This window comes from Anguilla rostrata, chromosome 5, assembly GCF_018555375.3.
Source record: "Anguilla rostrata isolate EN2019 chromosome 5, ASM1855537v3, whole genome shotgun sequence".
Classification (NCBI taxonomy): Eukaryota; Metazoa; Chordata; class Actinopteri; order Anguilliformes; family Anguillidae; genus Anguilla; species Anguilla rostrata.
In genome coordinates, this window is record NC_057937.1 from 53,155,426 (window position 1) to 53,180,916 (window position 25,491).

Here is a 25,491-nt window from a genome sequence, read left to right on the forward strand (position 1 = left end):
TATATTCTTCACCTCACTGCACAATGGAATCTCCTCTACAACACAGCTGTTGTATTTCTGCATTTATGTACATTAAGCCCCCTACTGCAAGGTGCAAAATAGTCAATATGATATAGCGGCAACTGTGCTAATTTAGCTACAATATACAATTATAGGATATATAATTTAGCTGTACCATATAGCAAAGTGTGTGAATTTCATAGGCCGTATGCATTAAAACCAGAAATTAAGCCATGTTAAGCATCTCCAGCTAAAACACATTGCCATGCTCTTGTTTAGAATGATAATGCTTCACATGTGTTTTGGGTGCAGTGTTTTTATGAAGTGCCCTTTCCCATGGATTCCATGTTGATGCACATTTGCTTTGGCATTAAAACGCTAAGGTTTCTACTGTAAACTGCACTGAAACCATGACAAAATATGCAAATTAATGAATGTTTTAAATTCTTGCATTGTTAAGTATAATATCCTTCCCCCGCTTTTCGACATTTCATTTTCACGCTCAGGAGCAGAACATGTTCCACAAACTTTACGTGTTACTCATGCCGCGTTCATGACACAAAAACATGATGACTGATGACTCCTGAGGGAGGGAGAGGAAAAAATCCATATCCATATCCATATAAGGACTTCGAACAGCCCCTCTTGCACACTTCGACAAGAAAATCTGCAACTTTAAAAAAAACCAAATTGTTTATTTCAAGCATTTCAAAACTAAGGACATCAAATGTTTCCCTGAAATAAATCAATGAACAAATATTTTTCCCAAGATCTACTAAGATGCCATTACCTCAAATGCTGAATGGAAAGCTAACATCTGATTGAGACCTAGCACATCATTCAAAAGCTGGATGTGAGCTTTTATTTAAAAAAAAAAAAAAAAAAAAAAAAAAAAACATTTAAAAATAATTTAAAAAACTGCACTCTTAGAGACAGATTTATATACTTGCATATGTACAGGTTAAAAAAAAAAAAAGGGAATCGTTAACTAAACACTCACCATCTCGAGTTGCAATTGGAGATTTCAAATCTTTAAAGGATTTAACATGCACCATCATTGTACAAATTCATATACGGTACATTCCTGTCATCACTTAAGGAGGCAATACTACAATGTAACTATAATTGTCCACATTACAATTACCATCAAAGATTGGAAACGTTGCTACCCTCTAGAAGGTCAAACTTGGCACCTCACCCATCAAACTCAAACAATGAACAAACTTTACAATTAACATAAAATGTACAAATTAAAAATAAATTTATGCATCCACTTTCTTGGCTTTGAGGGCATTTTCCAGAATTCTCCTCTTCCATTCTTCATAGTCCTCTTTCACACATTCTTCTGGGTCACATTTCTGTTTTTTTGGAGAAGCTGACAGCTCGTCCTCTGGTAGTTAAAAAAATAAAAAATAAATTAAATAAATTAATAAGCTATCTAATACTGCTACAAATTGTGTGAAATTCACAGACCACATCTGTTACAGTCAACATATTAAGCCATAAAACATACGGGAAAGGGGGGGAAAAAAACATTTTCCTCCACACAGAAGCAACACAGCTAGCACTTAATCTGTACTTTTAAAAGGATTAATCCTACCTTGTTCTTCCTGCTCAATACGCTCTTGCAGTGATTTTGGCCTTTTCTGAAGAGTCCTTGATGGCACCTTAAGCGGAGGACGCTCAACTACATTGGGGGGGGGGGGGTGAATAAATAAAAAAAATCAACGAGGAATTTCATGGTGTCAGCATTTGGAACGCATTTGAAAAGCGCCTCGGGCCTTTAAGAGTAGTGCATTCTCCATGCACACAGGCGCGTGCACACACTCTTGCAAATTTAAATACCAATTTATTCAGTTTACAACAAGATAAGAATGACAACACAGGGCTGCAATAATTTTAATTTTGTCAATACATTACCATTTTTAATTCCATTTTAGCACAGAATAATTTCTGTTACAAGTAGCTGTGGTACAAGCAGAATAAACTCCAAGCTGTGCAGGTGCATGAAAATAAACCACTTAAAGATAAGGGTTAGAGCCCTTACTTTGCAGCAGGATTGTATAACCACTGACTTTATGATTTCATTTTATGTGCAGGACCCATTTGAAACAGGGGGCTGGTAACTGGGGTGGCAGTATAGTATAATGGCTAAGGAGCTGGTCTTGTAACCTAAAGGTTGCAGGTTTGATTCCCCAGTAGGAGACTGCCGTTGTACCCTTGAACAAGGTACTTAACCTGCATTGCTCCAGTATATATCCAGCTGTATAATCAGATACAATGCAAGTCACTCTGGATAAGAGCGTCTGCTAAATGCCTGTAATGTAACCCATGGAGACAGACCTAATGCACCGACACAGTTCCACGAACTGTCCACGTACACCCAGTAACAATAAGCAGACTTACTGCAGACTTCCTGCCCCAGCTTCTGCAGCTGGGTGCACAGCCGGTCGAAGATCCCCCTTTTGGCTCCCGATGAGGCTGCCATTTTCTTGTTCACTTTGATTTTCATGCATCTGCAGACAAATAAATAAAAAGCTTCAAGGATCACTGCGTGCCCTCAAGTCTGAATTCCCCAATACAAAAGCCACTGTGCGCCTGGACACATTATTAGTAGGCCAACCATCCTTCCACACCATTTATCGGTACATTCATGTGCTAGTGTAGCATTTTTTCTCCTGGATTAAACCAGATGATTAACCTTGACAGTAACATGACTGTAGCTCCCTGTTGGATGGTGCGACACTCACTTGCAGGCTGTGAATAGGGCTGCTGTTGTGAACAGGGGCTTTGATAGGTCTATGTCCAGCCTCTGGGCTTCAGGGAGACTCTCTTCATATCTGAAAGACAAAAATTCATTCAGTCATTCAATTCATTTAAATACACACACTGTTCCTGAATTTTGAAGCTCAGGAATGTAGGTCAGCCCCAGTGCCTGCTGGAAACTGCCTGTTGTTCAAAACGGATATGACTTAAGTAACCAGATGAGGTATCAGACAACTACTAGCACCAATAATCATTATTAAGCTACAGGAAATAGCTGACCTTTTCAGCATAATGGCGGCAGCCTTCACAGACTCGGGGCACCCATACTGCACGGCCAGGTCTCGGAGTCCCAGGTTTGATTCCAGGCCCAGCATACACTCCATAGATTTTAAATTGCTCTGATAAGTTCTCGTATTTAACCCTGACAGTTTAACGGCATATTCCTATTTGACAAGAAAAGGTGGACACAAGACAAAGTCATAAATATCATCAGGTTTCTTTGTTTCATTAGACAGCTAGCTAGCTAGGATGATGCACGTTACAGCAAGTATATAAACGTTGAAGCAATCTTACTTTGTCTAGGGGGAATCTCATGACCTTCGCGGCCAGATCGAGGCATATGACAGCTTTACTCGTCACTGTTAAGTTCCTGAGGCCGGTGCATTTGACTTGACACAACCTCATATATTCCTCTGCTTGGCTGCAAACACATTACAAAAGCGACACTTCAATAAGACATGTTAAGAGAGTTGTGTTCTTGATAAATGAAGAGTCGACGCTTTAACCTTCTCACGCAATGCTGCATTAGATTAATAGTAAAACATGTTTTACTGACTTCATGACTTTCCGACTCAGTTTAACAACTGATTAGCATAACAGAAAGTTAGCTAGGTGATTTAGTTGTCTCAAACGTCGATCCAAACCAGTATAATTAAATAATTCGCCACTCACCTTATTATTTTTGTAGACGTTATACCCATCTTCCCCGCAAGTTTAATAAACATTCCCTTTTCCATTTCCAATCTTTACTGCCTGCTACTGCAGCCCGCTGACTAAGACCTTAGATTATAGACTAACACTCTTACCAGAGAATGAAATCTCGCGCCAAATTTAAGAAATACCACACCTACCCAATACGTTCATTGGTCGCCGAAGTTGTCTTATGCATAATCATCTATTTTTCGTTTGGTTAAAAAAGATGGTTCCCGCCGAGTACTGCTTCGCTATTGGACAAGAATGTCAGAAGGGGAGAGGATAAAGGGTTGCAAAACTGGTTGTGAGCAGAACTAAAGATCACGTCATCAGTCTATTTCTGATAGATGTCAATGTTATGATAAATGTTACTGGAGAAGGGGCTGGGATTTCAACGTCCGGAGTCTGCTGCCAGTTTGTCCAACTTTCATTGTTACAGACATTATATACCACAGTTTAACAAAAAGTAGCTGATGCTATATAGGCGTACACCTATCGCCAACCAAATGCTCTTGATCAGACAAATGACAGGTAATGTTGATTACTGCAATACAAGAATAACATTTTAATGTTAAACCCGAATTTAGGTAAGTATTATTTTTAACGAAAGAAAGCATATCATAGCATATAATTTGATACAAATAAACGCACAACTGTGAGTCGACATCGCTGAGTGAAAGCCAGTGACGTCTGTTATTTCCCTCTGCCAATCTACATATTCTAACCAATGGGCGAATGAGTTCCACGCGTTTATTTTTTGCTCGACCAATGATCTGTGGAAAATGCGTAGCAAAGTAAACCGGCAATGGTCACATGATTAGGAACGCTTGACATGTTCTGGAGTATTTCCTGAAATAGACTTGGAAAAACATGGTAAGTACTAAGTATAAGAATAATCAGACTTAAATTATGCAAAATAACTAAGAGTAGGCAAAAGACGATCTTCTGTCTTCGGTGTCGTGCAATGCATGTTTAACGTTAATATCTACCACTTGGGTGGGTAGTACAAGGCCTAGCAAGCTAACGTAACTTTTAAAGTTATCTAGCTGGGTAGCCACATACTTGTTAGCATGTCTTTCCCCTCTTATTGTTTTTATTTTGCCTATTTCTGACTCATGATTGAGTAGTTATTTTTTTGCACGTGACTAATCTTGAGACAATTACTATTTAGTGGACGTTTTGACTGCAAGATGCTACATGCGAAATGCAGACAACCGTTTATAAACTAAAACATGACTTTGATTTATCTTGAATGTATTGTCCGTACATGGCCTTTATCTCACGTTTGTCTTGTTACAACATCCCGCAAGGTGTATTAGTAGCCTAATATTAATTGCCTAATATTATTATTAGGCTATGTCAGACTTCCTGGTTTAAATAGTTAAATTCATTATCGTTTCAATACAATGAGCTGTCAGTCATCATCACGTGTTTTGGCGAGGCGTTGCTTGTCTGGCACATAAATATATGAGATTAAATATATGGAGTCAAGTCGAGTATAGCCTAAATTAATATACGTAGTTATTTTCATAACCTCTTTTCCTTATGTGAAGTGGACTAGCAGTTGCCAAATGGCACTTGGGTTTTTGGTACTTGGACTTTCTGTATGAATTTTGGTGCCAACATTTCCTTGAAGTATCCGATTTTCCACGAAGAAAAATTCTGTGAGGGAAGCATATTTGCTGCATCTTTCGGATCACAGATCCTTTTTGCTGGCAGAATGTCCTTTTATAAGCAGTTGGGCATATGGGTGCTTCCTTTAAGACTGGATTTGTTGAACCATACATTTTATGGACCGCATCCTGCTGTTTTATAATTTTTTATAGGATTTTGTTAATGCTGTAATGGCTATGCAATTTGTGTAGGCTTCAGTTATTTCTTTGTATGATAAGTACCCACTAAACTACACTGGCCCCCAGTGTAGCTTAGTGGGTAAGGAACTGGGCTTGTAACCGAAAGATCATAGGTTCAATTCCTAGGTAGGAACTGCCGTTGTACCCTTGAGCAAGGTACTTAACCCGAATTGTTTCAGTATATATCCAGCTGTATAAATGGATGCAATGTAAATCATGTAAAAAATCTTGTGTAAGTCGCCCTGGATAAGAGCGTCTGCTAAGTGCCTGTAAAATATAAACATTTCAGTAATCTTTATTTATTTATTTATTTATTTATTTATTTATTTATTTATTTATTTATTTATTGCTGAATATGCTGTTTTAAAGCAAATATCAACAGGGGGGGTCATATAAAACTTCAATCTTCCGTTGTGTGTTCTCTCAGCCAAGCACGCAACAGTCACCCCAGGATGAGCAGGAGAAGCTCCTTGATGAGGCTGTCCAGGGTGTTAAGGTTCAGTCTTTTCAGATGAAGCGCTGCCTGGTAAGGTCGCCCTCGGGGACCATCTTTCTGTGATCCATGCTCTTTGCCACCGGTCTTTTATTCTGTAATTTATCCACTTGGTTCTTCGTCACATTCGGTTTGTTTGGGTTTGTTTGTCCCCTGTCTTCATGACACGGTTCCTCTTTGCAGGACCAGAGCCAGCTGATGGATGCATTAAAGCATGCGTCGAACATGCTGGGGGAGCTGCGGACCTCCATGCTGTCTCCGAAGAGTTACTACCAGCTCTGTATCCTCATGCAATTGGAGCATACTGTGGTCAGCAGCTTGAAAATGAAAGAAAAAAAAAAAAGTATTTTGTCATCATTTGACTCCCAACAATGAAAGGTTTTTTTCTGTCACATGGAAACCTGGTACTTTCCCTCAACAACTATAACAGTTCCAGACAGTGTTCCACAGATCTACAGTATTAATCTTCTCTATAGATTTCCATATCAGTTTAGGAAGTTTTACATATTAAATATTATTCATTTATATATTTATACGTAGCAGATGCTTTGTAGAGCTTACAATCTTTACATAGTCTGTTTATACAGCTGGATATAAAATAATTCAGGTTTACCTTGCTAAATGGTACAGTGGAACAGTGCCCCACTGCAGAATTGTACCTTCAACCTTGGAGTTACAGGCCCAGTTCCCTAACCATTATGCTACATTGCTGCGATATTTGTTGCTGCAATGCAAGTTAAGTGAATAGCTTAGGTCAAGTCGAGCTCCATCACCACCATGCGTGCTATTGCAATGCTTGTTCCTTGCTGTATAAAATTAAATAACATTAAAATAAAAATAAAAAGTTTTAATTCCTTGACTTCTGGCACAGACATGGCCATCTCGGACGAGCTGCACTACCTTGAGATCTTCCTGACAGATGAATTTGCGAAGGGGAGGAAAGTGGCTGATCTGTACGAGCTGGTCCAGTATGCTGGGAACATCATCCCCAGACTGTGAGCAGACTCTGGGTTCTGGCAGAAAAAGATCAGAGCCATCCCCTCCTCCTGCCACAAGTCCATAGTGGCCTTTGGTTTTCTAATCAATCAGATCTGAACGCACAGTAACATCTCAAGACCCATTTACACTCGTATGTGGAGGAGACCGAAATTACTGCTTCGCTGCTCAAATGTTCTCTTGCAATTTGTAATTTGGAAATAACTAGGACACTAATGAAGTACTGTGCAGGTGTCTGATGTAATTGGTGGCTCTATTCATCTAAATGAATAAAAAAAACCCTGAAAGGAAAAATATTAAACATAGAATGAATGCACACAAAAATCCTATTTTTCTACCCTGTAATTAGATATAGTTTTTTACGGTCTGTCTAACACTGGACCTACATTCTGTGTGCATTGCAGTGAGCTTAAGATTCTCAATTACACATAAGGAATACGTGAATAAAAGAATATGGAATATTTCAATGGGAATATGTTCAAATTTCACACAATGGGCACATTTGCTTCATATGGCTTTGGCCTTTGAGATGTGCCAGTGCCTTTTGGGTGTGTCGTTTTTGACCCTTTGACCTCCCTGTGGTCTTTCAGCTACCTGCTGATCACGGTGGGCGTGGTGTACGTGCGGTCATTCCCCCAGTCCAGGAAGGACATCCTGAAGGACTTGGTGGAGATGTGTCGTGGGGTCCAGCATCCGCTGAGGGGTCTGTTTCTCCGGAACTACCTGCTGCAGTGCACCCGGAACATTCTTCCCGACGACGGCGAGCAGCTCAAGTAAGACTTGCCCGCCGATGAGTCTCTCATAGCACTGACTCCCTGCCACCCAAATAGAGTGAAATATGAATACCCAGCACTGAGTGTCTGTACGGGACTCAAAATGACCCTCTATATGGCACTACTCCAGCACTGAGTCACTGTGTAGCACTACTCCAACCACAGACTTGTGTACTCAAATCACTTTTACAGTAATACTGTTACAGAGACATGGTGGAGTGCTGTTTGCTAATATCATGAAAGAGACTACATGACATACTGTGTGCTTATACTGTGATAGAGAGGAGGTGCTGTGCTGTGTGCTTATACTGTGACAGAGAGGAGGTGCTGTGCTGTGTGCTTATACTGTGACAGAGAGGAGGTGCTGTGCTGTGTGCTTATACTGTGACAGAGAGGAGGTGATGTGCTGTGTGCTTATACTGTGACAGAGAGGAGGTGATGTGCTGTGTGCTTATACTGTGATAGAGAGGAGGTGATGTGCTGTGTGCTTATACTGTGACAGAGAGGAGGTGCTGTGCTGTGTGCTTATACTGTGACAGAGAGGAGGTGATGTGCTGTGTGCTTATACTGTGACAGAGAGGAGGTGATGTGCTGTGTGCTTATACTGTGACAGAGAGGAGGTGATGTGCTGTGTGCTTATACTGTGATAGAGAGGAGGTGATGTGCTGTGTGCTTATACTGTGACAGAGAGGAGGTGCTGTGCTGTGTGCTTATACTGTGACAGAGAAGAGGTGATGTGCTGTGTGCTTATACTGTGACAGAGAGGAGGTGCTGTGCTGTGTGCTTATACTGTGACAGAGAGGAGGTGATGTGCTGTGTGCTTATACTGTGACAGAGAGGAGGTGATGTGCTGTGTGCTTATATTGTGACAGAGAGGAGATGACGGGGGACATCAGTGACTCAGTGGACTTTGTGCTGCTGAACTTCACGGAGATGAACAAGCTGTGGGTTCGCATGCAGCACCAGGGCCACAGCCGAGACCGGGAGAAGAGGGAGCGTGAGAGGCAGGAGCTCCGCATCCTTGTGGGAACGAACCTGGTGCGGCTCAGCCAGCTGGATGGAGTCGACATGGACAAGTACAAACAGGTGTGTGTGTGTGTGTGCGTGTACATGTGTTCAGTCAGTGTGGACAAAGGCAAATGGGTCAGCTTTCTATGTGTATTCTGTACATGTTCTCTCAAACCCCATACGCCCAATGGCCACTTTATTAGGTACACCTGATCGTTGATGCAAATAGCCTGCTCATCCAAACAATGAATCCTGTGGCTGCAACTCAATATATAAAGCCATGGTGAAGAGGTTTAATTTTTTGTTTGACCAAACATTAGAATGGGCAAATGCATGATCTATAACTTTTTAAAGAAAAAACACAGTGAGTGGGAAGTTCTGTGGCAGACTTGTTCAGGCCAACAGAAAATGCTCAGATAACAGCTGTTCACAACTGTTGTGTGCAGAAGGGTGTCAGAGTGCACAACACATCAAACCTTGAAGCGGACAGGCTATAGCAGGAGAAGACCACATCGAGTTCCGCTCCTGTCAGCTAAGAACAGAAAGATAAGGCTACAGTGGGCACATTTATCACCAAAACTGGATGATTGGAAAAATGAATCCTGGTCTGATGAATCTGGATTTCTACTGCAACATGGAGATGGTAGGGACCGAATCAGGTGCAGGGTGGTGGTGAGAGGGAGAAAGAGAGAGAGGGGGAGCTTCAGACAAAACCACGTCTGTTTTCATGTTGCTTTCATCAAAGTAGGGACTTAAATTTCTTAAATGGATCTGGAGATCATGGACAATTATTCATCTGAGCTTTGGCTGAATTAGCATTTTTCTAAGCCAACTGTTTTCGGCCAAATTATCGGTTAAATTGTAGGTTAAATGAATGTTAATGAAGTTTAGTTTACAAGGCCAATCAAAGCAAACTCGTGGTTTCTTCTACCAGTTTTATGGTGAATGTGCTTTTCATGCATTATTCTAAATTAACCACTCTGGGAAAAGCTTTTCTGATGTTTAGATGTGTAGGCTGGCAAGGCCCTCATGGCTAACTATAGGTCCTATTAAAAAATAAAAAAATGGAACATCAGATAAACTTTTGTGGAGCCTCTTGGAGTCTGGGAGCCTTTCTTTTATTGGATGTAAAGAAACAGACCCTCCTGCCACTTATGATGTGGCTGTATATCGTTTACCAACATGCTTTTATAAAAAAAAATGGTCTCTTTGATATGCTAAATTTGCTCCATACTGTATTGTTTGTATTGCACTCCTGTATGTTGAGCTTGGCCTTTTCTTAGAATAAAGATAATAAACAGTCAATTTATTGATGCCTTAGAACACAGAGTTAACCCTTGTGATGTTGGAATTCAGTCTAGAATAATTAAGTAATGAAGGGAAAGTAAAGATTTTTTTGTTCTGTCTCTGTTGATGTTTTGGGGTTTTCTGCTTCTGTTGGTTATTTATATCCTTGTGATGCTTTTAAATCTTCACTGCCATCTTGGCCAGAGTGACACTTGGAGGAATTATTGGATTAATTATCACCCAACAGAACTCCTGGGGTTTGATGGCTCTTGCGAATCTCAGTTTTTGATTCGGGCTGAAAAATACTTCACTGTTCTGCATACAAGCTTTACCTGGATGTGTGCTGAAGCCATTTCAAACCACTACATTATTCTGGATTATATATGTTGCCTTTTTTCAATTTTTCTGGCTGGAGTATAGATTTTCAGAGTGTATGGTCGAATCCTAACGTGTAAATATATGTAGGTTTATGTCAGTGTCTTTTATTTTCCTTTCCAGGTGGTGCTGTCGGGAATCCTAGAACAAGTGGTCAACTGCGGGGATTCCCTGGCCCAGGAGTACCTTATGGAATGCATAATACAGGTATCATTTCACTCTGAAGCCTTTCAGGCTCTAGGCACTGTGCTATAGCACTAAAAAAGGCCCACAGGATGCTGGGATATATGGCCAAAAGCATTGAGTATAAATCCAAGGAAGTTATACTTATCTTATACAATACATTTGTTTGACCACACTTGAAGCATTGTGTGCAGTTCTTGGGACTGTACTATAAGAAAGATATAGAGGCTCTGGAAAAGGTTCAAAGGAGGGTAACCAAATTGATTCCTGGTATGAAAGATAATAGTTATGAGGAAAGACTTAAAATGCATAATCTCTTCAAGATAAGTCAAAGGAGACTTATATTAGGGGTGATTTGATTGAGGCTTTTAAATTCAGAACAAAAAGGTCATGTTGAGTTTGTATGATCGTAGGCATCCTGGTCTTAATCCCTCTTCTGTATTTTTGAAAAAATTTGGTCAGGTGTTCCCAGATGAGTTCCACCTCCAGACCCTCAATCTGTTCCTGCGTTCCTGTGCAGATCTACACCAGAATGTCAACGTGAAAAACATCATCATCGCTCTCATTGATAGGTTCTGCATCACTGCAATCATGCTCTTTTATGAGGACAGTCTTAGAACTGTACATTTCTGTAATGCTATTTTGTTTAAGCGGACAACAGAAAATTTTGTATGTAATTTATGTGTAGCTTTACGTATGTAATACATCTGGATAATACACTTACAGAACAGTGCATCACTGTCGACATTCATTCATTCATTTATTTAGCTGGCACTTATCCCGAGGAACCTAAATCCACAGAAAAGTATTATTTGATTATATATTTGACAGGGACCTACTTCCTACTCTGGATGTTGCTTTGATGTTGTTAGAAAATGCTACAATCAGCTGTGCTGATATCACAATATAGCATACTGACAAACATTTTCAGATAATGGCAAATTCTTCCTCAGACTGGCGTTGTTTGCTCACAGAGAAGATGGCCCAGGCATCCCTTCAGATATCAAATTGTTTGACATTTTCTCACAGCAAGTAGCTACAGTCTTACAGGTAAGTGCCGTTGAAGTCGAGTACTTCATAGAATTGATTAAATGTTTCCAGAGGAGCTCCATTCTGAAATGTCACTTGCTGTAACTGGACCAAACCTTGAACTGACTTGTTAGCTCAATTTGTAGTAGCGTGACCTTTTCACCCATTTTCCAGTCTCGACAGGACATGCCGGCAGAGGATGTGGTGTCTCTGCATGTTTCCCTCATTAACTTGTCCATGAAGTGTTACCCGGACCGCGTGGACTACGTTGACAAGGTCCTGGAGAGCACTGTGGAGATTTTCAACAAGCTCAACCTTGAACAGTAAGCACAGGTTGTGGCCTTGTGGTATCGACTGCAGTTTTCTGGAACAGGAAGAGAGAGGATCAGCCTTGTGTGTCACAACACTGAGCTGTGTACATCCTGTATCTTACAGGAAGTGCAGGGCTCCGCTTGGTGTGTCACAGGAAGTACGTGGTCCTGTGGGTGTTATGGGAAGTGTGGTTCCCTGCATTAGGAAATGAGTGGATCTGTCATGTGAGTTACAGGAAGTACAGGGCTCTGCTGAGTGTTACAGGAGGTGAGATGTTTGACCTTGTGATTTACATAAGCAAGGGGCTCAGCATCGTGTTTTACAGATAGTCAACATTTTGTCCCTCTGTGGTGGGTGTATTAAGCTCTGGGATGAGTTCATATTGAAGACTTTCATGCATCCTATTGAAGGGCTATTGAGACAGGTCAACATTTGTAATGCATCTTCACAAGTGTCATTAATTTACATGCATGCATTTTGTTGCCGGAAAGCTATGTTGAAGAAAGTTACTGTTCTCAATTTCAGGTTTTTTTCCAATAATTTTGTTGTTGAAGGAGGTTACTCTGGTTTATAGATACAAGCGGTCACAAGAATATTTTTGTATGGAACCTGACCTTAAATAGCCTAATAGCTATTTCCTTTCATGTACCCGAAGAATTGGACACTGACATTCATTAGCGCTTTCCATTCATCGTGTTCTGTGGAAGATGAATAGAGAACAGCCTTTTTACAATTTTCGGCTCATGTTCTTTCCGCGTTTTTCACTTTTGTAGGCAGCGCAATTGTTTGTGCTGTTTGGACGTAATTACCTTAATGTCCACTCAGGTTGAGCTGAACATAGCCATTTCCTTCCTTGTGTATATCCCCACGACGCTGTGGCTCTCGCCGCGTACCAAGGTTTCTGATAGTTGATGTATTTAGTTCAATTAATAATGTATAGGCACCTTCTTCTTTCAGACGAATTGGTGCCTGCGAGGCAGGCATCGATGTGGCTTGTCTGTGAAGAATTAATGTCACGTCGTGTGTCATGATCAAAGCTGATGGAACGACCGCTGTGGTCGTGCAGCGTAGAGCCACGGCTGTCTTTAATACCGGGCAGTCAGATCGGCTCCTGCTTTGATGGATCAGATGATCAGAAGAGATTAAATGCTGGAAATGTCTGGTTACTGCAGCGGTGGTTTGGATTCATTTTGTATTTCTCGCTCGGGTGTTACCACATGTGGCTGCGTATGAGTATATTGGCTCTGTGAAGAGAATGTCACATAAATGGCATCGGGTGCATTTCTCAACAGAAATCAAATGAGCTCGCATGGGTTTGCGTTTGGGACTTTATATTTAAGTTTGGATAATCCCAGCTCTTTCTGTCTTCCCTTGATGAAAATGACCTTTTCGGGCAAGTTGTTTGTGCTGTGTTCTGAAGACAGAAATAGTCCTATGTGCATTTATGCTGAAAACACAGAATATAAAACCTGAACAAATAACCCGAGCTACATAAAGCATTATGCACTGGACAGGTGTACTTGCTACTCATTCTTTCTCCCTCTGAAGCCATTAACTTCATTTGCCCTTAAGTGTCGCGACCAGCAGTGCCGTATCCAAAGAGCTGATGCGTCTGCTGAAGATCCCGGTGGACACCTACAACAACGTCCTCGCCATTCTGCAGCTCAGGCACTTCCACACGCTCTTCCAGTGCTTCGACTACGAGTCCCGCAAGAGTATGAGCTGCTACATGCTGAGCAACATCCTGGACTGCAGCACGGAGATTGTGGGCCAGGATCAGGTGAGTGGGTACAGAAAGGCCTTTTCGATGTGTGAAAAGCCACGCCTGGGTCTAATTTTGGCTTTTGATGTCCCGCCAGACATTTGAAGATGGTGACTTTCACTAGCTCTGATCAATTAGAAGTAGTGATTGATGAAAGATATTTAACATGTTATTTATGCAGAAGTTTTGCTTGAAGTCTTCTTTACTACTTTTTTGCTTTTAATTGGGAGACTTGGGAATTTCTCTTTCAGTCAAATTCATAAAATACTAATAATACATTTAGCTCCTTCACACATCCCAAGGATACAGTTTAATATGTGGTCAGCCCAAATGGCCAGTGCACTTGGCAGATTCCTCAGCAGCCCTTTAAAAAGAAGGAATCATTATCCATCTTTTTTCAATGGTATGATGAGGATGGGAAGTTGAAAAGTGGTGTTTGATGCTGAGGTGGATACACAAGCAACTCAACAGTTTTCCCAAACCAAAGCGGTACATAATGTCCAGTGGCAGGAACGGTCTATAAATGAGCAATAAATAAATAATATAACACAATTTCACAAATATGCCTTTTTCCTTTTCTCTCATTTTACTTGTTTAGTCTCCTAATTCTCTCTCTTGTGATTTTCAATCCAATTCAATTCAATTTGTATAGCCCTTTTTACAGAGACCCTGTCACAAAGACTCTTTAACAAAATAGGAAATGGAAAAAATTAGCCAAGGCTGAATCACCAAAAATGCAGCAAATGAATTAAAAAAAACAGTGGTGAGAAAAAACTCCCTGGTGGGATGAAATCTCTGGGAGGAAAGAGGGTATGGAGGGGGGGGAGCTGATTTTCTGCTGGTCAATATGTTGTCAATAGTTTTCTTCTGTGCTTCATTTTTTAAATTCTTTATTTGCCTATTTTGATGGATTTTAAAGCTTTTAAAGGCTGAAGCGCATGTCTATCTCTCTGGACAAGGCTTATATACAGTTGTGCCCGGCTCGGTTAGGCCATAACAAAGAAGGGGAGGTCCACACGGTAGCAACAGTTTTCTTATCAAAAGTTTATTAAACTAAATGAAAAATCAAGAAATGGAGTGTGGAATCAGTAATCAGGAAGCTTATGCATGTGTGGATCCAATGAAAACAGTATGGTGTGTGTAGGTGTTGAAGGGTGCAACAAACAAAGAAAAACCAAACAAAATGGAGGTGCCCAGGCACCAGCTGGCCGGAGAGTCGAGAGAGAGCCCAGTCAGCTACAAGCAGGCCTTTCATGCCTTCTCCCCCATAGGTACAGCTAATCAAGGGCGGAGCCAGTCGCTCAAACTGGCTCCTACGGCACAGGACCTTAAAGAGACAGAACAGGGAGTTACAAACAGGAAGTTCTAGACAAACAGGGAGGGCAGACGGCCAGGGCCATCACAGTGACTCTGTTGCTACCATTGAGGAGGAACTACATTTACAATTTTTACTAATGCAGATGTACTGGAAAATGTATTTTTGACAATTCTAAATTGAACTCAAGGTCTATTATCTTCCGATCTCCTCTGCACATAGAAGCAAAACTTGTGTACATTGTTGTGAAAAAGTATTTGCCCGCTTCCTTATTTCCATTACTGTTGCATATTTGTCACTCCAGAATGGTTCCAGATCTTTAGACAAAACATTCCCTGTGTAAACACACAACACATTATTAAGTTTAAAGGGACGATTGCTTTTTCCATGTGGGTGATATGGATGTTTGATTGCGTTTTTCATTGAGGTATGTGTTTTGTATTTACTCAGTTTTCATTTGTCTATTACGGGAGCAAATATTTTCTCACAGCACTGTAAATGATTTCTCAGAATTTCAAGTACATGCATTACACATTTGCCTCAGGTCATTACCTGCCAGTCCATTTTATCTTTGGTAGTAGTAGTGTCTTGACATGGTACCAAATGAAGACTTACCCCATGTACTGCCAGAGTCTACCACCATTTTTAGGTTGTTTCATTAATTAACAGCAAAATCACTACCTGGTTTTTGTCGTAGTATGGATCGAATGAGATCGATTTCTCTCTCTGTCTCAAGGTTGAGACCATCTTGAGCCTGGTATCAACACTGATCCAGGATCAGCCAGACCAGCCAGCAGAGGACCCAGACCCAGAAGATTTTGCTGAAGAGCAGAGCCTGGTTGGCCGCTTCATTCACCTCTTGCGCTCTGATGACCTGGACGAGCAGTATCTGGTAAGGAAAGCTTACGAATGCTCAGATTGACAGCTGGCAAACATTAACATAAATTCATGGGAGGATTGTGACCAGGGCCATTACCAGCACCTAAATAAAACGCTGAGGATGAAGAGATTCGGTGGGGGCGGTGGGGTGAGGTAGGGGGCGATGGCGGTTAGACTAAGGCATGTTCTTTTTACCCCTAATAAATTTCATTTGATTGCAGATGTATTTTACTTGAATACTGTAGCCTATATATGCCTCTATTTTTGGCTTCAATTTGAGAAAATATTAAATGAATGGAATTAAATCTATGCTTTAAAAAAATACCAAGTGGTATTTATGGCCTTGATTGTGATTGTGATATACGCTTGTGAGGAACTTGCTCTTGGAAACTTGCTGCCGGTTGCTGTTGATTATAAAGTGAGATGTGCATTGAGACGGCACCACCCCATAGGCTACTTGGTGACTCACGCTCATTCACAAACTATTACATTCTGTCGACCCCAAATTGAGTTGATTTCAGCCAGAGCCTTTTCTATTATGGCAATGGGAGACCCTCATAGAACAAATTGCCCCGCTGCGTCACGACCTAAAATAATTTTGTTTTGTTATCACACCCTCAGACCAGCTTTTAATGGCCCTCCTCCCTCTTCAGATTTTGAATACGGCCAGAAAGCACTTTGGTGCCGGCGGGAACCAGAGAATTCGGCACACGCTTCCGCCGCTGGTGTTTGCAGCGTACCAGCTGGCCTTCCGCTACAAGGAGAGCTCCGAAACGGTACACTCCTTTTCACCTCTGTCCTCTGTGTGTTCCTTTTGATGTCTCCCCTTCAAGCTCTTAAGCCACTTAAAACAGCCCTCGCCTTTCGAATGAGAGGGGCGCAACTGTTGCCACACAATTCAGCATTACTCCACTGCCTTTCTGTAGTCTAAGACTGGATTAGTCATTTACAAAGAAGGAAGTGCTTCTTTCCGTTTAAAAATAGGAAACGCACAATTTTGATTCATGGAAACAGGACACATGTTCCACAGTGGACAAACAAGTGAAAGCCCACCCTGGTTTGATGCCTCGACAAATACTGTAAAATTGGCAACACTGATTGTGAGTAGTATCGTTGGAAGATTTAAGGAGCGTGAAAAAAAAATGGCTGCGGTTGAAAGGTACTTTATATTGATTTGGAATGTTGTTTGTGCCTGTTAGTGTAGTGAGCTTTGTCTTATCTGTACATATTGTGAGTTGAAACATGAATCGAGAAAAAAAGTGTTCTGTTCCCACAGTTTTGGTCCTTTTTAGTCCACCCTCCTTTTAAAAAAAACTTTTTTTCAGAGGGGTAGAAAGCAGAAAGCGTAACAGATAGAAAAGCACAGCTGAGATAGCGCTCTGGCAGGCAGGAAACAAACCCCTACCTGTGTAGGGGGAATCTCATAGGGCCTGGAGTCGCCCGCCCTATTGACTATATCACATGCACTGTTGCCAAGTCCAAGTTTCGGTTTGTGTTTTTTTGGGGCTTCTTTTAAAAAAATCTGACTGTAAATATAAGAAGCGATCTCCACATTCATGGTTCCTATGGCTTAATGGCACAGTCGAACATGTAAATGTAGTTGTTACCCAGTAAGCACACAGGGTAACGATTGTCACAGTGTCTGCACGATGAAATCAAATTCATGGGTGACATAGTATTTAGAGCGTATATAGCTATTCTCCCCAGGACTGCAATCGCTCCCACACCCCCACCCTCCATTTGCTAGTGCTCTAATCCCCCCCCCCCCTCCCCCACCCCTCACCTGGTTCACAACTGCCACCCTAACCAACCCCCCACCCCCTGGTGCTCAATTGCCCTTCCAGTTCTTTAGAGCTTGTTTCTGACGACGAAGCCGCGTAATTGTCTTTGAGAAATCAGAATGTCAGTCTTAATGAGCATGCAATTATGTGAAGCCAGAGAATTAGGATTAACAAAGTACATGGTGTGAAGCCATGCAGGAAAAGTACTGTATGCTGAAATACCATGCTTTCAACAACTGAAGCCATTTTTCTCCAGGCAGGTGTGCTTCGCATAACAGTAAATTTTGTACATGTAAGTTGCAGAGGGGAATTTCTTTGAAAAGTGCACACATTTAAATTGTTTGAATTACCTATGTGAACCTAGCTGGCTTGGAGTACACATCCTACAATCCATCATAGGTCACTCATTCGCATGTGTTTACACTGAGGGGAAGGACATTGGCTGCCTTCTGTGGTATGACCCAGTTGGTTTATGGACCCCAACCTTTAAGGTGCCAGGGTGGACTTGCTAACCAAAAGGGCACATATATTGTATGCATGTTCTTTTTTTGTTGTTGTACTTTCCAGGATGACAAGTGGGAGAAGAAATGCCAGAAGCTTTTCTCCTTCGCCCACCATACCATCGGCGCGTTGATCAAAGCTGAGCTGGCCGAGCTGCCCCTGCGGCTCTATCTCCAGGGTGCGCTGGCGGCTGGCGCCGTCGGCTTCGAGAACCACGAAGTGGTGGCCTACGAGTTCATGTCACAGGTAATGGGGACAGCGCCACCCCCCCCCCCCCTCCCCTGATGGCATCCATGTGTGTTGTGTTGTGTGAGTGAACCGACAGTGTCTTGGCGTATTCTGTATGTGGGTGTACGCCATCCACCTGGCACTGAATCCAAACTGTGTCCACAGGGCCCTGCGTAGTGACTGTGTCTCGTTGTGCACCAGTGTTCCCCTGTGGACATGTTGCAAATGAAGCACTCTCCAAGGACTCCGACTGCGAGTGGAGAAAAAAAGAGATGGTTGACAGCAGGGTATATTTTGGAGGAGAGCGTAAGCTTGGCTGCTCTTTCTCGAATCGAGGGAGGCTGCGGTGATTAACTCGGCTTAAAGCACAGGCGTGCTATGCAAGATTTTTAGAATTGCTGTGGTCCTTTGTTTACAATCGAAGCAGTCTCCTCCTCCATCCTTAACCTGCCCACTCGTTTCAGTTGAGGACAAGAAACACCATTGAGCACAGAAAGCGTAGTTGGCTGGATAACTAGAGGTAGAATTACTTACCAACTCCTTGTCGCTTTTCATCTCCTTGGTGAATTTTGATTGCTGCCATCGAGGAAAAGCAATTCCAAAGCTGACTCCAAATTCTGATGTTTTTTGAACAAGCCCTGTTGGGTTGTTGTTTCTCTTTGCTGTAGCCTACTTGTGCTTCTTCCACTCTGCCATTGCAGTAGCTTGCTAGCTAGCTACAAATGCTCTGCTGAAACCTCATCCCACCCGACAGCTCTGTAGCCACATCCACCCATAGATAACACTGAGCATGTTTTTTGAAAAAATAATTTTATGTAAGATTTTCAACGTAATCCTGCATATCATGCCTTTAAAACACAATGAAACATTCAAAATGTCCAAATTACACAAATACCATTGGTATGTGATTTCATATGCTGGCCAGTAGGTTTGCCCTGCTTGCTTTTTGTGAAACCAAAGGCCACATAAATAAAACAAGATAAAAAAAGTGCCTCATCTCAAGACAGAATTCATGTGACTCGGAATTCAATGGGACATATCTAGACTTCACCCAGAATGCACATCTATCGTATCCCACTTAAGTCACCCAAGCCAGGGTGCACGGGGGGAAAATAGTGCTTCATTTACGTGGATATTCCAGTGAAGTGAATATGTCTATTGCCAAGACTGGACCCAAAGTGCATTTAACTGAATCTGGCATTTCCTGTTTGGCCCTTTTCCAGGCCTTCTCCCTGTACGAGGATGAGATCAGCGACTCCAAGGCCCAGCTGGCGGCCATCACGCTGATCATCGGTACCTTTGAGAGGACCCGCTGCTTCAGCGAGGAGAACCACGAGCCGCTGCGGACCCAGTGCGCGCTGGCTGCCTCAAAGCTGCTGAAGAAACCTGATCAGTGCCGGGCCGTCAGCACCTGTGCGCATCTCTTCTGGTCCGGGTGCAACACTGACAACAACGGAGAGGAAGTACGGTTCCACCTTGCAGCCGGCTATGAGAATACTCCTGGTTATATCACAATAATATACTTAGCTACTTTTCTAAGATTTCCAAGCAAGAGTACTGCTGAGAAAATTCTGTTTTTTTTTGCAAACTATTTCTACAATAAAAGTGGGGAGAAAACTAAAATACAGAGTAGCACAAAGCAAAATATTGCTGAGAATTTAAAGCAGAGATAGAAAAGATCTCTAAAGGTGTTTATGTCTGCAGAAGGTCACAGGCCATACTCTGCTTGCAGGGTGACTTGAGGCATATAAACTTCTAAGTCATTCACAGCCTACAATTTGGTGTAGTACATACCCCTGATCATGAGAAGTCTGGACAGCTGTTTCCAGTTTTTATTTTTTTTAGGCATGTCGTACAAATATTGGCAGAGCACTGGTAAAATAGCAGAAATGATAGGGGTGGGTAATTACCATTCAACTGAGATTGCGGGTGGTGGAGTACGAATCCTGATTATGAAGCTCCCTGAGATTTCTCCCCTGATGTTCTTTGTTCCTCTGATTGACAAGAGCTGTGTGTGTGTGTGTGTGTGTGTGTGTGTGTGTGTGTGTGTATTCATATGTGGGTACACTTGCATCTGTGTTTATGTGTGTATGCATGAGTGTGCATGTGAGGGGCTGTGCATGTATGCGTTTGTGTGCTTGTGAGCATATGTGTGAAAGAGAGAAAAGGATTTCGCTCCGTAAGTGATGTCAAAGTCAAATTAATTGGAGTAATGTAGAAGGCTGCAGTCTGTCTCCTGCACTGGTTCTGAATGTGTCCGTATCACTGTCTCGGATCTCTGTTTTCATCATTTTAAGGACAACGTCACTTTGGCCTTGGCAAAGTGAAGTCTTCATAAGAAGAGAAGGCGGTAAAGCCCAAATCAGACATGAGCCATTAGCACATCTGTTCATATTCATACAATAAAAAAGTAAAAATTGTGTTTATTTATACTATTTATAAAATGACATTATACTATATTATGTGCTATTTACACTATATTCTATTAATATTTATACTGTTTCTGTATTGTCATTGTGTATTTAAACTGAAACTATTAAAGCTATATTTAAACTGCTGGGTTTTTAACGGATCACCCCCCGCCCCCCCCCACTCCCTTGTCTTTGCAGATCCGCGATGGGAAGCGTGTCACGGAGTGTCTGAAGAAAGCTCTGAAAATCGCTAACCAGTGCATGGACCCCTTGTTACAGGCCCAGCTCTTTACTGAGGTCCTGAACAGATATGTTTACTTCTACCAGAAAGGGAACGAAGTGGTAAGGCTATTTATGCAGTCTTTTATTTTTTTATTGTATTTTATTTTATTGTTTAATTTGGATGTTTTTAACTGGGCAAGGGGAGAACGTTCCATTCTGAGCAGACGTTATCCACCCACCATGGGTTGGGGGGGGGGGGTTGTTGGCTTCTGCCACTGATTGAACTGGGGTTTTTTTTTTTTTCGGCCCATGAACCTCCTTTTCTGTGTTCTGAACTTCCTGTTCCTGCCGTCATTATCGGCGAGGTATTTTTAGCTGCGGCACTGGAAGGGGTCTGAAATAATGAGGAGCCCTCCAGGTATAATGACAGCAGATGCTCTTGACCCATACGTGGAAGGCCGTAACAGGGCTCTTTCAACACCGGGGGAACGCACTGCTTACACATGTTTACGTGTGTTTCCATGACGGTGGCTGCAGTACAGGCCCTGCAAAGCATCAGCAGAGAGGATACTCAGCACCTGGTGATGTCTATGGGTCACAGATTTCAAGCAGTCATTGCTTGTAAAGGATATGCGTCAAATTACTGAACATGACCACTGCCATTTACGTAACAGTAATATGTCTCAAACATTATGGTGCCCTGAAATGGGGAGGCTATGTATTAAAAGTGCTATAATTTCTACATGGCGAAACCAAAGTTTATAAAAATTCTCTGAAATCAAAGCTGAAAAATGACACTTGAACCACATGTGAATTGTTTGATTTAAATCTAAAATTTAGTACAGAACCAAATCAAGAAAAAAAAAATGCATTATGGAGTTCATTGTATTTTTAAGCAGTGTGCAACTGTGCAGCTGTGTACATCCATCGAGAGCATAAAACATTTTCAGGTGTACACACTGGCAAAATGTTTATAGCTAGTTATAGTTTCCTGTGACAAAACTTCCCTTGTTCTCTCCAGGTGACAGTCCAGGTGCTTAACCAGCTCATTCAGAAGATTCGGGAGGTCCTCCCGAATCTGGAGGCCAGTGAGGAGATGGAGCAGATTAACTGGCACTTCCGCAACACGCTGGAACACCTGCGGCTGCAGCAGGAGACGGCCGTGGCCGATGGCCCGGTGTATGAGGGCCTGGCCCTCTAGAAATTGCCAATTATGGCAGAATATCCTGTCCAGTGCAAAAAATACTTTTTTTTTCTTCTGATATTTCTCCTTTTTCTGTGTGACAAAAAAAATGCCTTGCCACCCCAGGGTAGTGATTTCTGTTTAAGAACAGAAGGTTCACCAGATTTTTAAAAAATCCAGCTTTACCTTGGAAAATATGGCAGATGTTGCCATAGAAATACAAGCACTCGCACCCCCTTCCTTGCTTTCCAAGCCTGCCCTGTTATTATTGCCAAAAGAACTTTGCACTCCTGCGGTCAAATTGGATGTCGCTGGACGGCTGTGTTGGCGGCCCCCATTTTCTGCTCCAGAGTCTGCACTTTCTGTGCACGGTCGCTGTGTTGTGTGGTGAGTGGGCAAGGTGAAACGCACTCTTCAGAAAGGAACATTCGCTTGCGTTTCTGGGACAGCAGGAACATTACCCATCTAGCACATCCAGTGTTTGCCGTTAATATTGTGTGGCAGAGGCCATTTGCTGCACACCAAGGCTGCATTGAGAAACGGCTGGGCGGAAGAATGAATGAGGTACACTGTGAATGAGCAGTGTACTTCTGGGGTTGCGAGTGTTCTCACCACCATGAATGGTGGAATACAGACGGCCTGGGAAGGCCTTTTATTTCTGAATATATTTAGCCTAAAAAAAGATTATTCCCCCACTTAAAAAAAAAAAAATTTCTTTTTGTATTATTGTAAATTGAAAAATCAAAAAAATGAATAAAATAATCATAATAATTTCACAAATCATTTGGAGAAATAGCCACGGGTTTTTATTAATGCTGATTTCTCCCTGGGATAGGTGTTTTATTAAGTGAGCGGCCTTAATAAAGTATGAATATGTATTAACATCATATTTCCATTTCACAGCAGCTTTAATGGTATTTTAAAAAATGAATTTGATGCCCGGCGTGGGGCTGAGCGGGTCCAATTTCCACCTTGGAATGGCCAGCAATCTACAACCGCTGCCGATTTGGGAGAGTGTAGACATCCGTGGCTCTCCTGAAAAACACACTGTGTCGCCAGCTGCTTCTTTTCACACCACAGACTACAGCTAAGCTTGTATACAGTGGAGTCGGAGGAAAACCTTTTATAATCAACTAACATGTAGTCTGTGTGCAACTCGATCAACCTGCGGGAGTCGCTAGATATTAATGAGACGTGGCCCCCTAACCCTAACCCCCCATACCCTGGGTGACGCAGTCACCAATTGCGCATCACCCTGTGGAGCTACCGGCCACTGGCCGAGATTGGGGCTCATGCATGCACCACAGTGTGGTGCCTTAACAGAATATGGCACCCAGCTGTGGCACTTCAATGGCATTTTGAATGCATTTATCACCTTCTTCCTGAAAGGTATCGACACCTGTGCAGTTCTGAGTCACTTCATTCAGTGAAATCGAATTTTGAGATTTTGCATTTGCAATGGTGGCAGACTTAAGACGGCTTTAAATGCTTATCAGAATGAGTCTTATGTGCTATGAATGATGCAGTTTTGCCCTCCATAACTTTGTGAAGTGCCCTTTGTGAAGAAAGTGACTCAGATATAGCAAATAATGCCTTTGTCATCTGTTGCTCAGTAACAGGGTTTGCAGTTTCCATGTAGGCTGGTTTTCATCAATGGCCTTTAAAATTAATTTGGTCAAATATAAATTTAAAAAATCTGACACCCTTAGACTTTCCTCCCTTCAACAATCTTTTCCCCCACAATTGCATTTTAAATATCCAAATGCAGTTAATTAGTTTCAGAATAAAAACAGAACATCAGTATGTAATCTGTATGTACAGCTTTATTTAGCTAGCATGCATTGTGTCAAAGCTCCAGATGAGTATCAGCATCAACGACCTTCAGTCAGGATTGCAGAGGGGAAAAAGAAAAAAAAAAAGTTTTCAAACACACATATCACCCATTTGGAAAAAGTGCCCCCTTAGTTACTCAGCCAATTAACCTAATTTAATTGATAATTAGATTCAGCTGATTAAGCACAGCCAAGCTTGATTGCAGCCAGCTCTGTTGAATCTAAACCTCACTCGCATTGATTGTTACCATCAGAGTGAAGTAGTCACCAGTAAGTTTCAACAAGTACATTATGTCACGATCAAAGGAAATTTCACAAGAGATGAGGAAAAACATGTTGAAATATATCAGTCTGGAAAGGGTCACAGGCTTTAGGCTCTGGGACTCCACCGAACCACAGTGAGAGCCATTACCTCCAAATGAAGAACACTTCCCAGGGTTGATCAACCTGCCAGAATTTCTGCAAGGCTCATCCAGCACAAAAGATCCCGGAAGAACATCCAAAGAACTGCAGTCCTCGGCTAAGGTTAGTGTTCATGACTCCACAGTAAGAAAAACACTGGGCAAAAATATGATTAATGAGAGAGTAGCGAGGAGGAAGCCACTGCTAACCCAGAGAAACATCAGTGCTTGCCTTACATTTTCAAAAAAAAAAAAAAAAAGTACCCGAATAATCCCCACGCCTTTTGGGATAATGTTCTATGGAAAGATTAGTCAAAAGTGGAACTTTTTGGGTGACATTGGTCCCATTATGTCTGGTATAAAGCAAATACAGGATTTCACAGCAAGAACATCATACCAACAGTCAAACATGGTGGTAGCAGTGTGATGGTGTGGGGATGCAATACTGCCTTGGGATCTGTGTGACTTGCCACCATTGATTTCTGCTCTGTATCTGAAAATTCTTAAGGAGAGTGTCTGGTCATCTGTCTGTGAGCTGAAGCCTAATTGGGTTGTGCTACAAGACAATGATCCAAAACAGAAAAGCAAGTCCACATATGAATGACTGAAAAGAAACAAAATGAAAGTTTTGGAGTGGTCTGATCTCTGGTCCAAAACCTACCAATTTATCTGAATTACATAAAGCAGTTCTGCAAAGAAAATTGGGCTAAGATTCCTCCACATTGTTAGCTTGCAGTTATCGCTGCTGACGATTGTGCAACCAGTTAAGTGTAAGGGGGCAATTACTTTTTAACATGGGTGATATCAGTGATCTTTTTTTTCTCATAAAATGTAATAATTTTCAAAAGTGTATCTTGAGTTCACTCAGGTTCCCTCTGTCTAAAATTACATTTTGTCTAAAGATCTGAAACCATCCAGTGTGACGGCAA

At 41.9% G+C, this 25,491-nt stretch overlaps 2 protein-coding genes and 1 long non-coding RNA gene across 4 annotated transcripts; 1 reads left to right on the forward strand and 2 right to left on the reverse strand.

The window, feature by feature from the left end:
* Positions 1 to 671: 671 nt before the first annotated feature.
* On the reverse strand, positions 672 to 3,878 carry orc6 (origin recognition complex, subunit 6). Its single transcript, XM_064337197.1, has 7 exons — positions 3,718 to 3,878; positions 3,340 to 3,466; positions 3,046 to 3,209; positions 2,751 to 2,840; positions 2,407 to 2,516; positions 1,601 to 1,687; positions 672 to 1,390 (listed from the first exon to the last, which is right to left on the reverse strand). Exons 1-7 carry the CDS (start codon positions 3,780 to 3,782, stop codon positions 1,263 to 1,265), a joined length of 771 nt encoding a protein of 256 aa, XP_064193267.1. The 5' UTR covers positions 3,783 to 3,878; the 3' UTR covers positions 672 to 1,262.
* Positions 3,879 to 4,114: 236 nt separating this feature from the next.
* vps35 (VPS35 retromer complex component) lies at positions 4,115 to 23,112 on the forward strand. 2 transcript variants are annotated; one of them, XM_064337191.1, is made up of 17 exons: positions 4,115 to 4,269; positions 6,019 to 6,117; positions 6,268 to 6,364; positions 6,956 to 7,079; positions 7,671 to 7,853; positions 8,726 to 8,939; positions 10,647 to 10,730; positions 11,169 to 11,278; positions 11,660 to 11,756; positions 11,910 to 12,058; positions 13,620 to 13,827; positions 15,861 to 16,016; positions 16,657 to 16,779; positions 18,352 to 18,531; positions 19,737 to 19,976; positions 21,123 to 21,266; positions 22,168 to 23,112. In XM_064337191.1, the coding sequence occupies exons 2-17, from the start codon at positions 6,103 to 6,105 to the stop codon at positions 22,345 to 22,347; spliced, it is 2,304 nt and encodes a 767-aa protein (XP_064193261.1). In that variant the 5' UTR covers positions 4,115 to 4,269; positions 6,019 to 6,102; the 3' UTR covers positions 22,348 to 23,112. The 2 variants fall into 2 exon arrangements, with proteins under 2 accessions (XP_064193261.1, XP_064193260.1); XM_064337190.1 differs by lacking the exon at positions 4,115 to 4,269 and adding an exon at positions 4,460 to 4,611.
* A 1,022-nt stretch (positions 23,113 to 24,134) lies between these two features.
* LOC135255685 (uncharacterized) lies at positions 24,135 to 25,487 on the reverse strand. The gene is made up of 2 exons (XR_010330232.1): positions 24,574 to 25,487; positions 24,135 to 24,208 (listed from the first exon to the last, which is right to left on the reverse strand). It is a non-coding gene; the product is annotated as an uncharacterized LOC135255685 (long non-coding RNA).
* Positions 25,488 to 25,491: the final 4 nt, after the last annotated feature.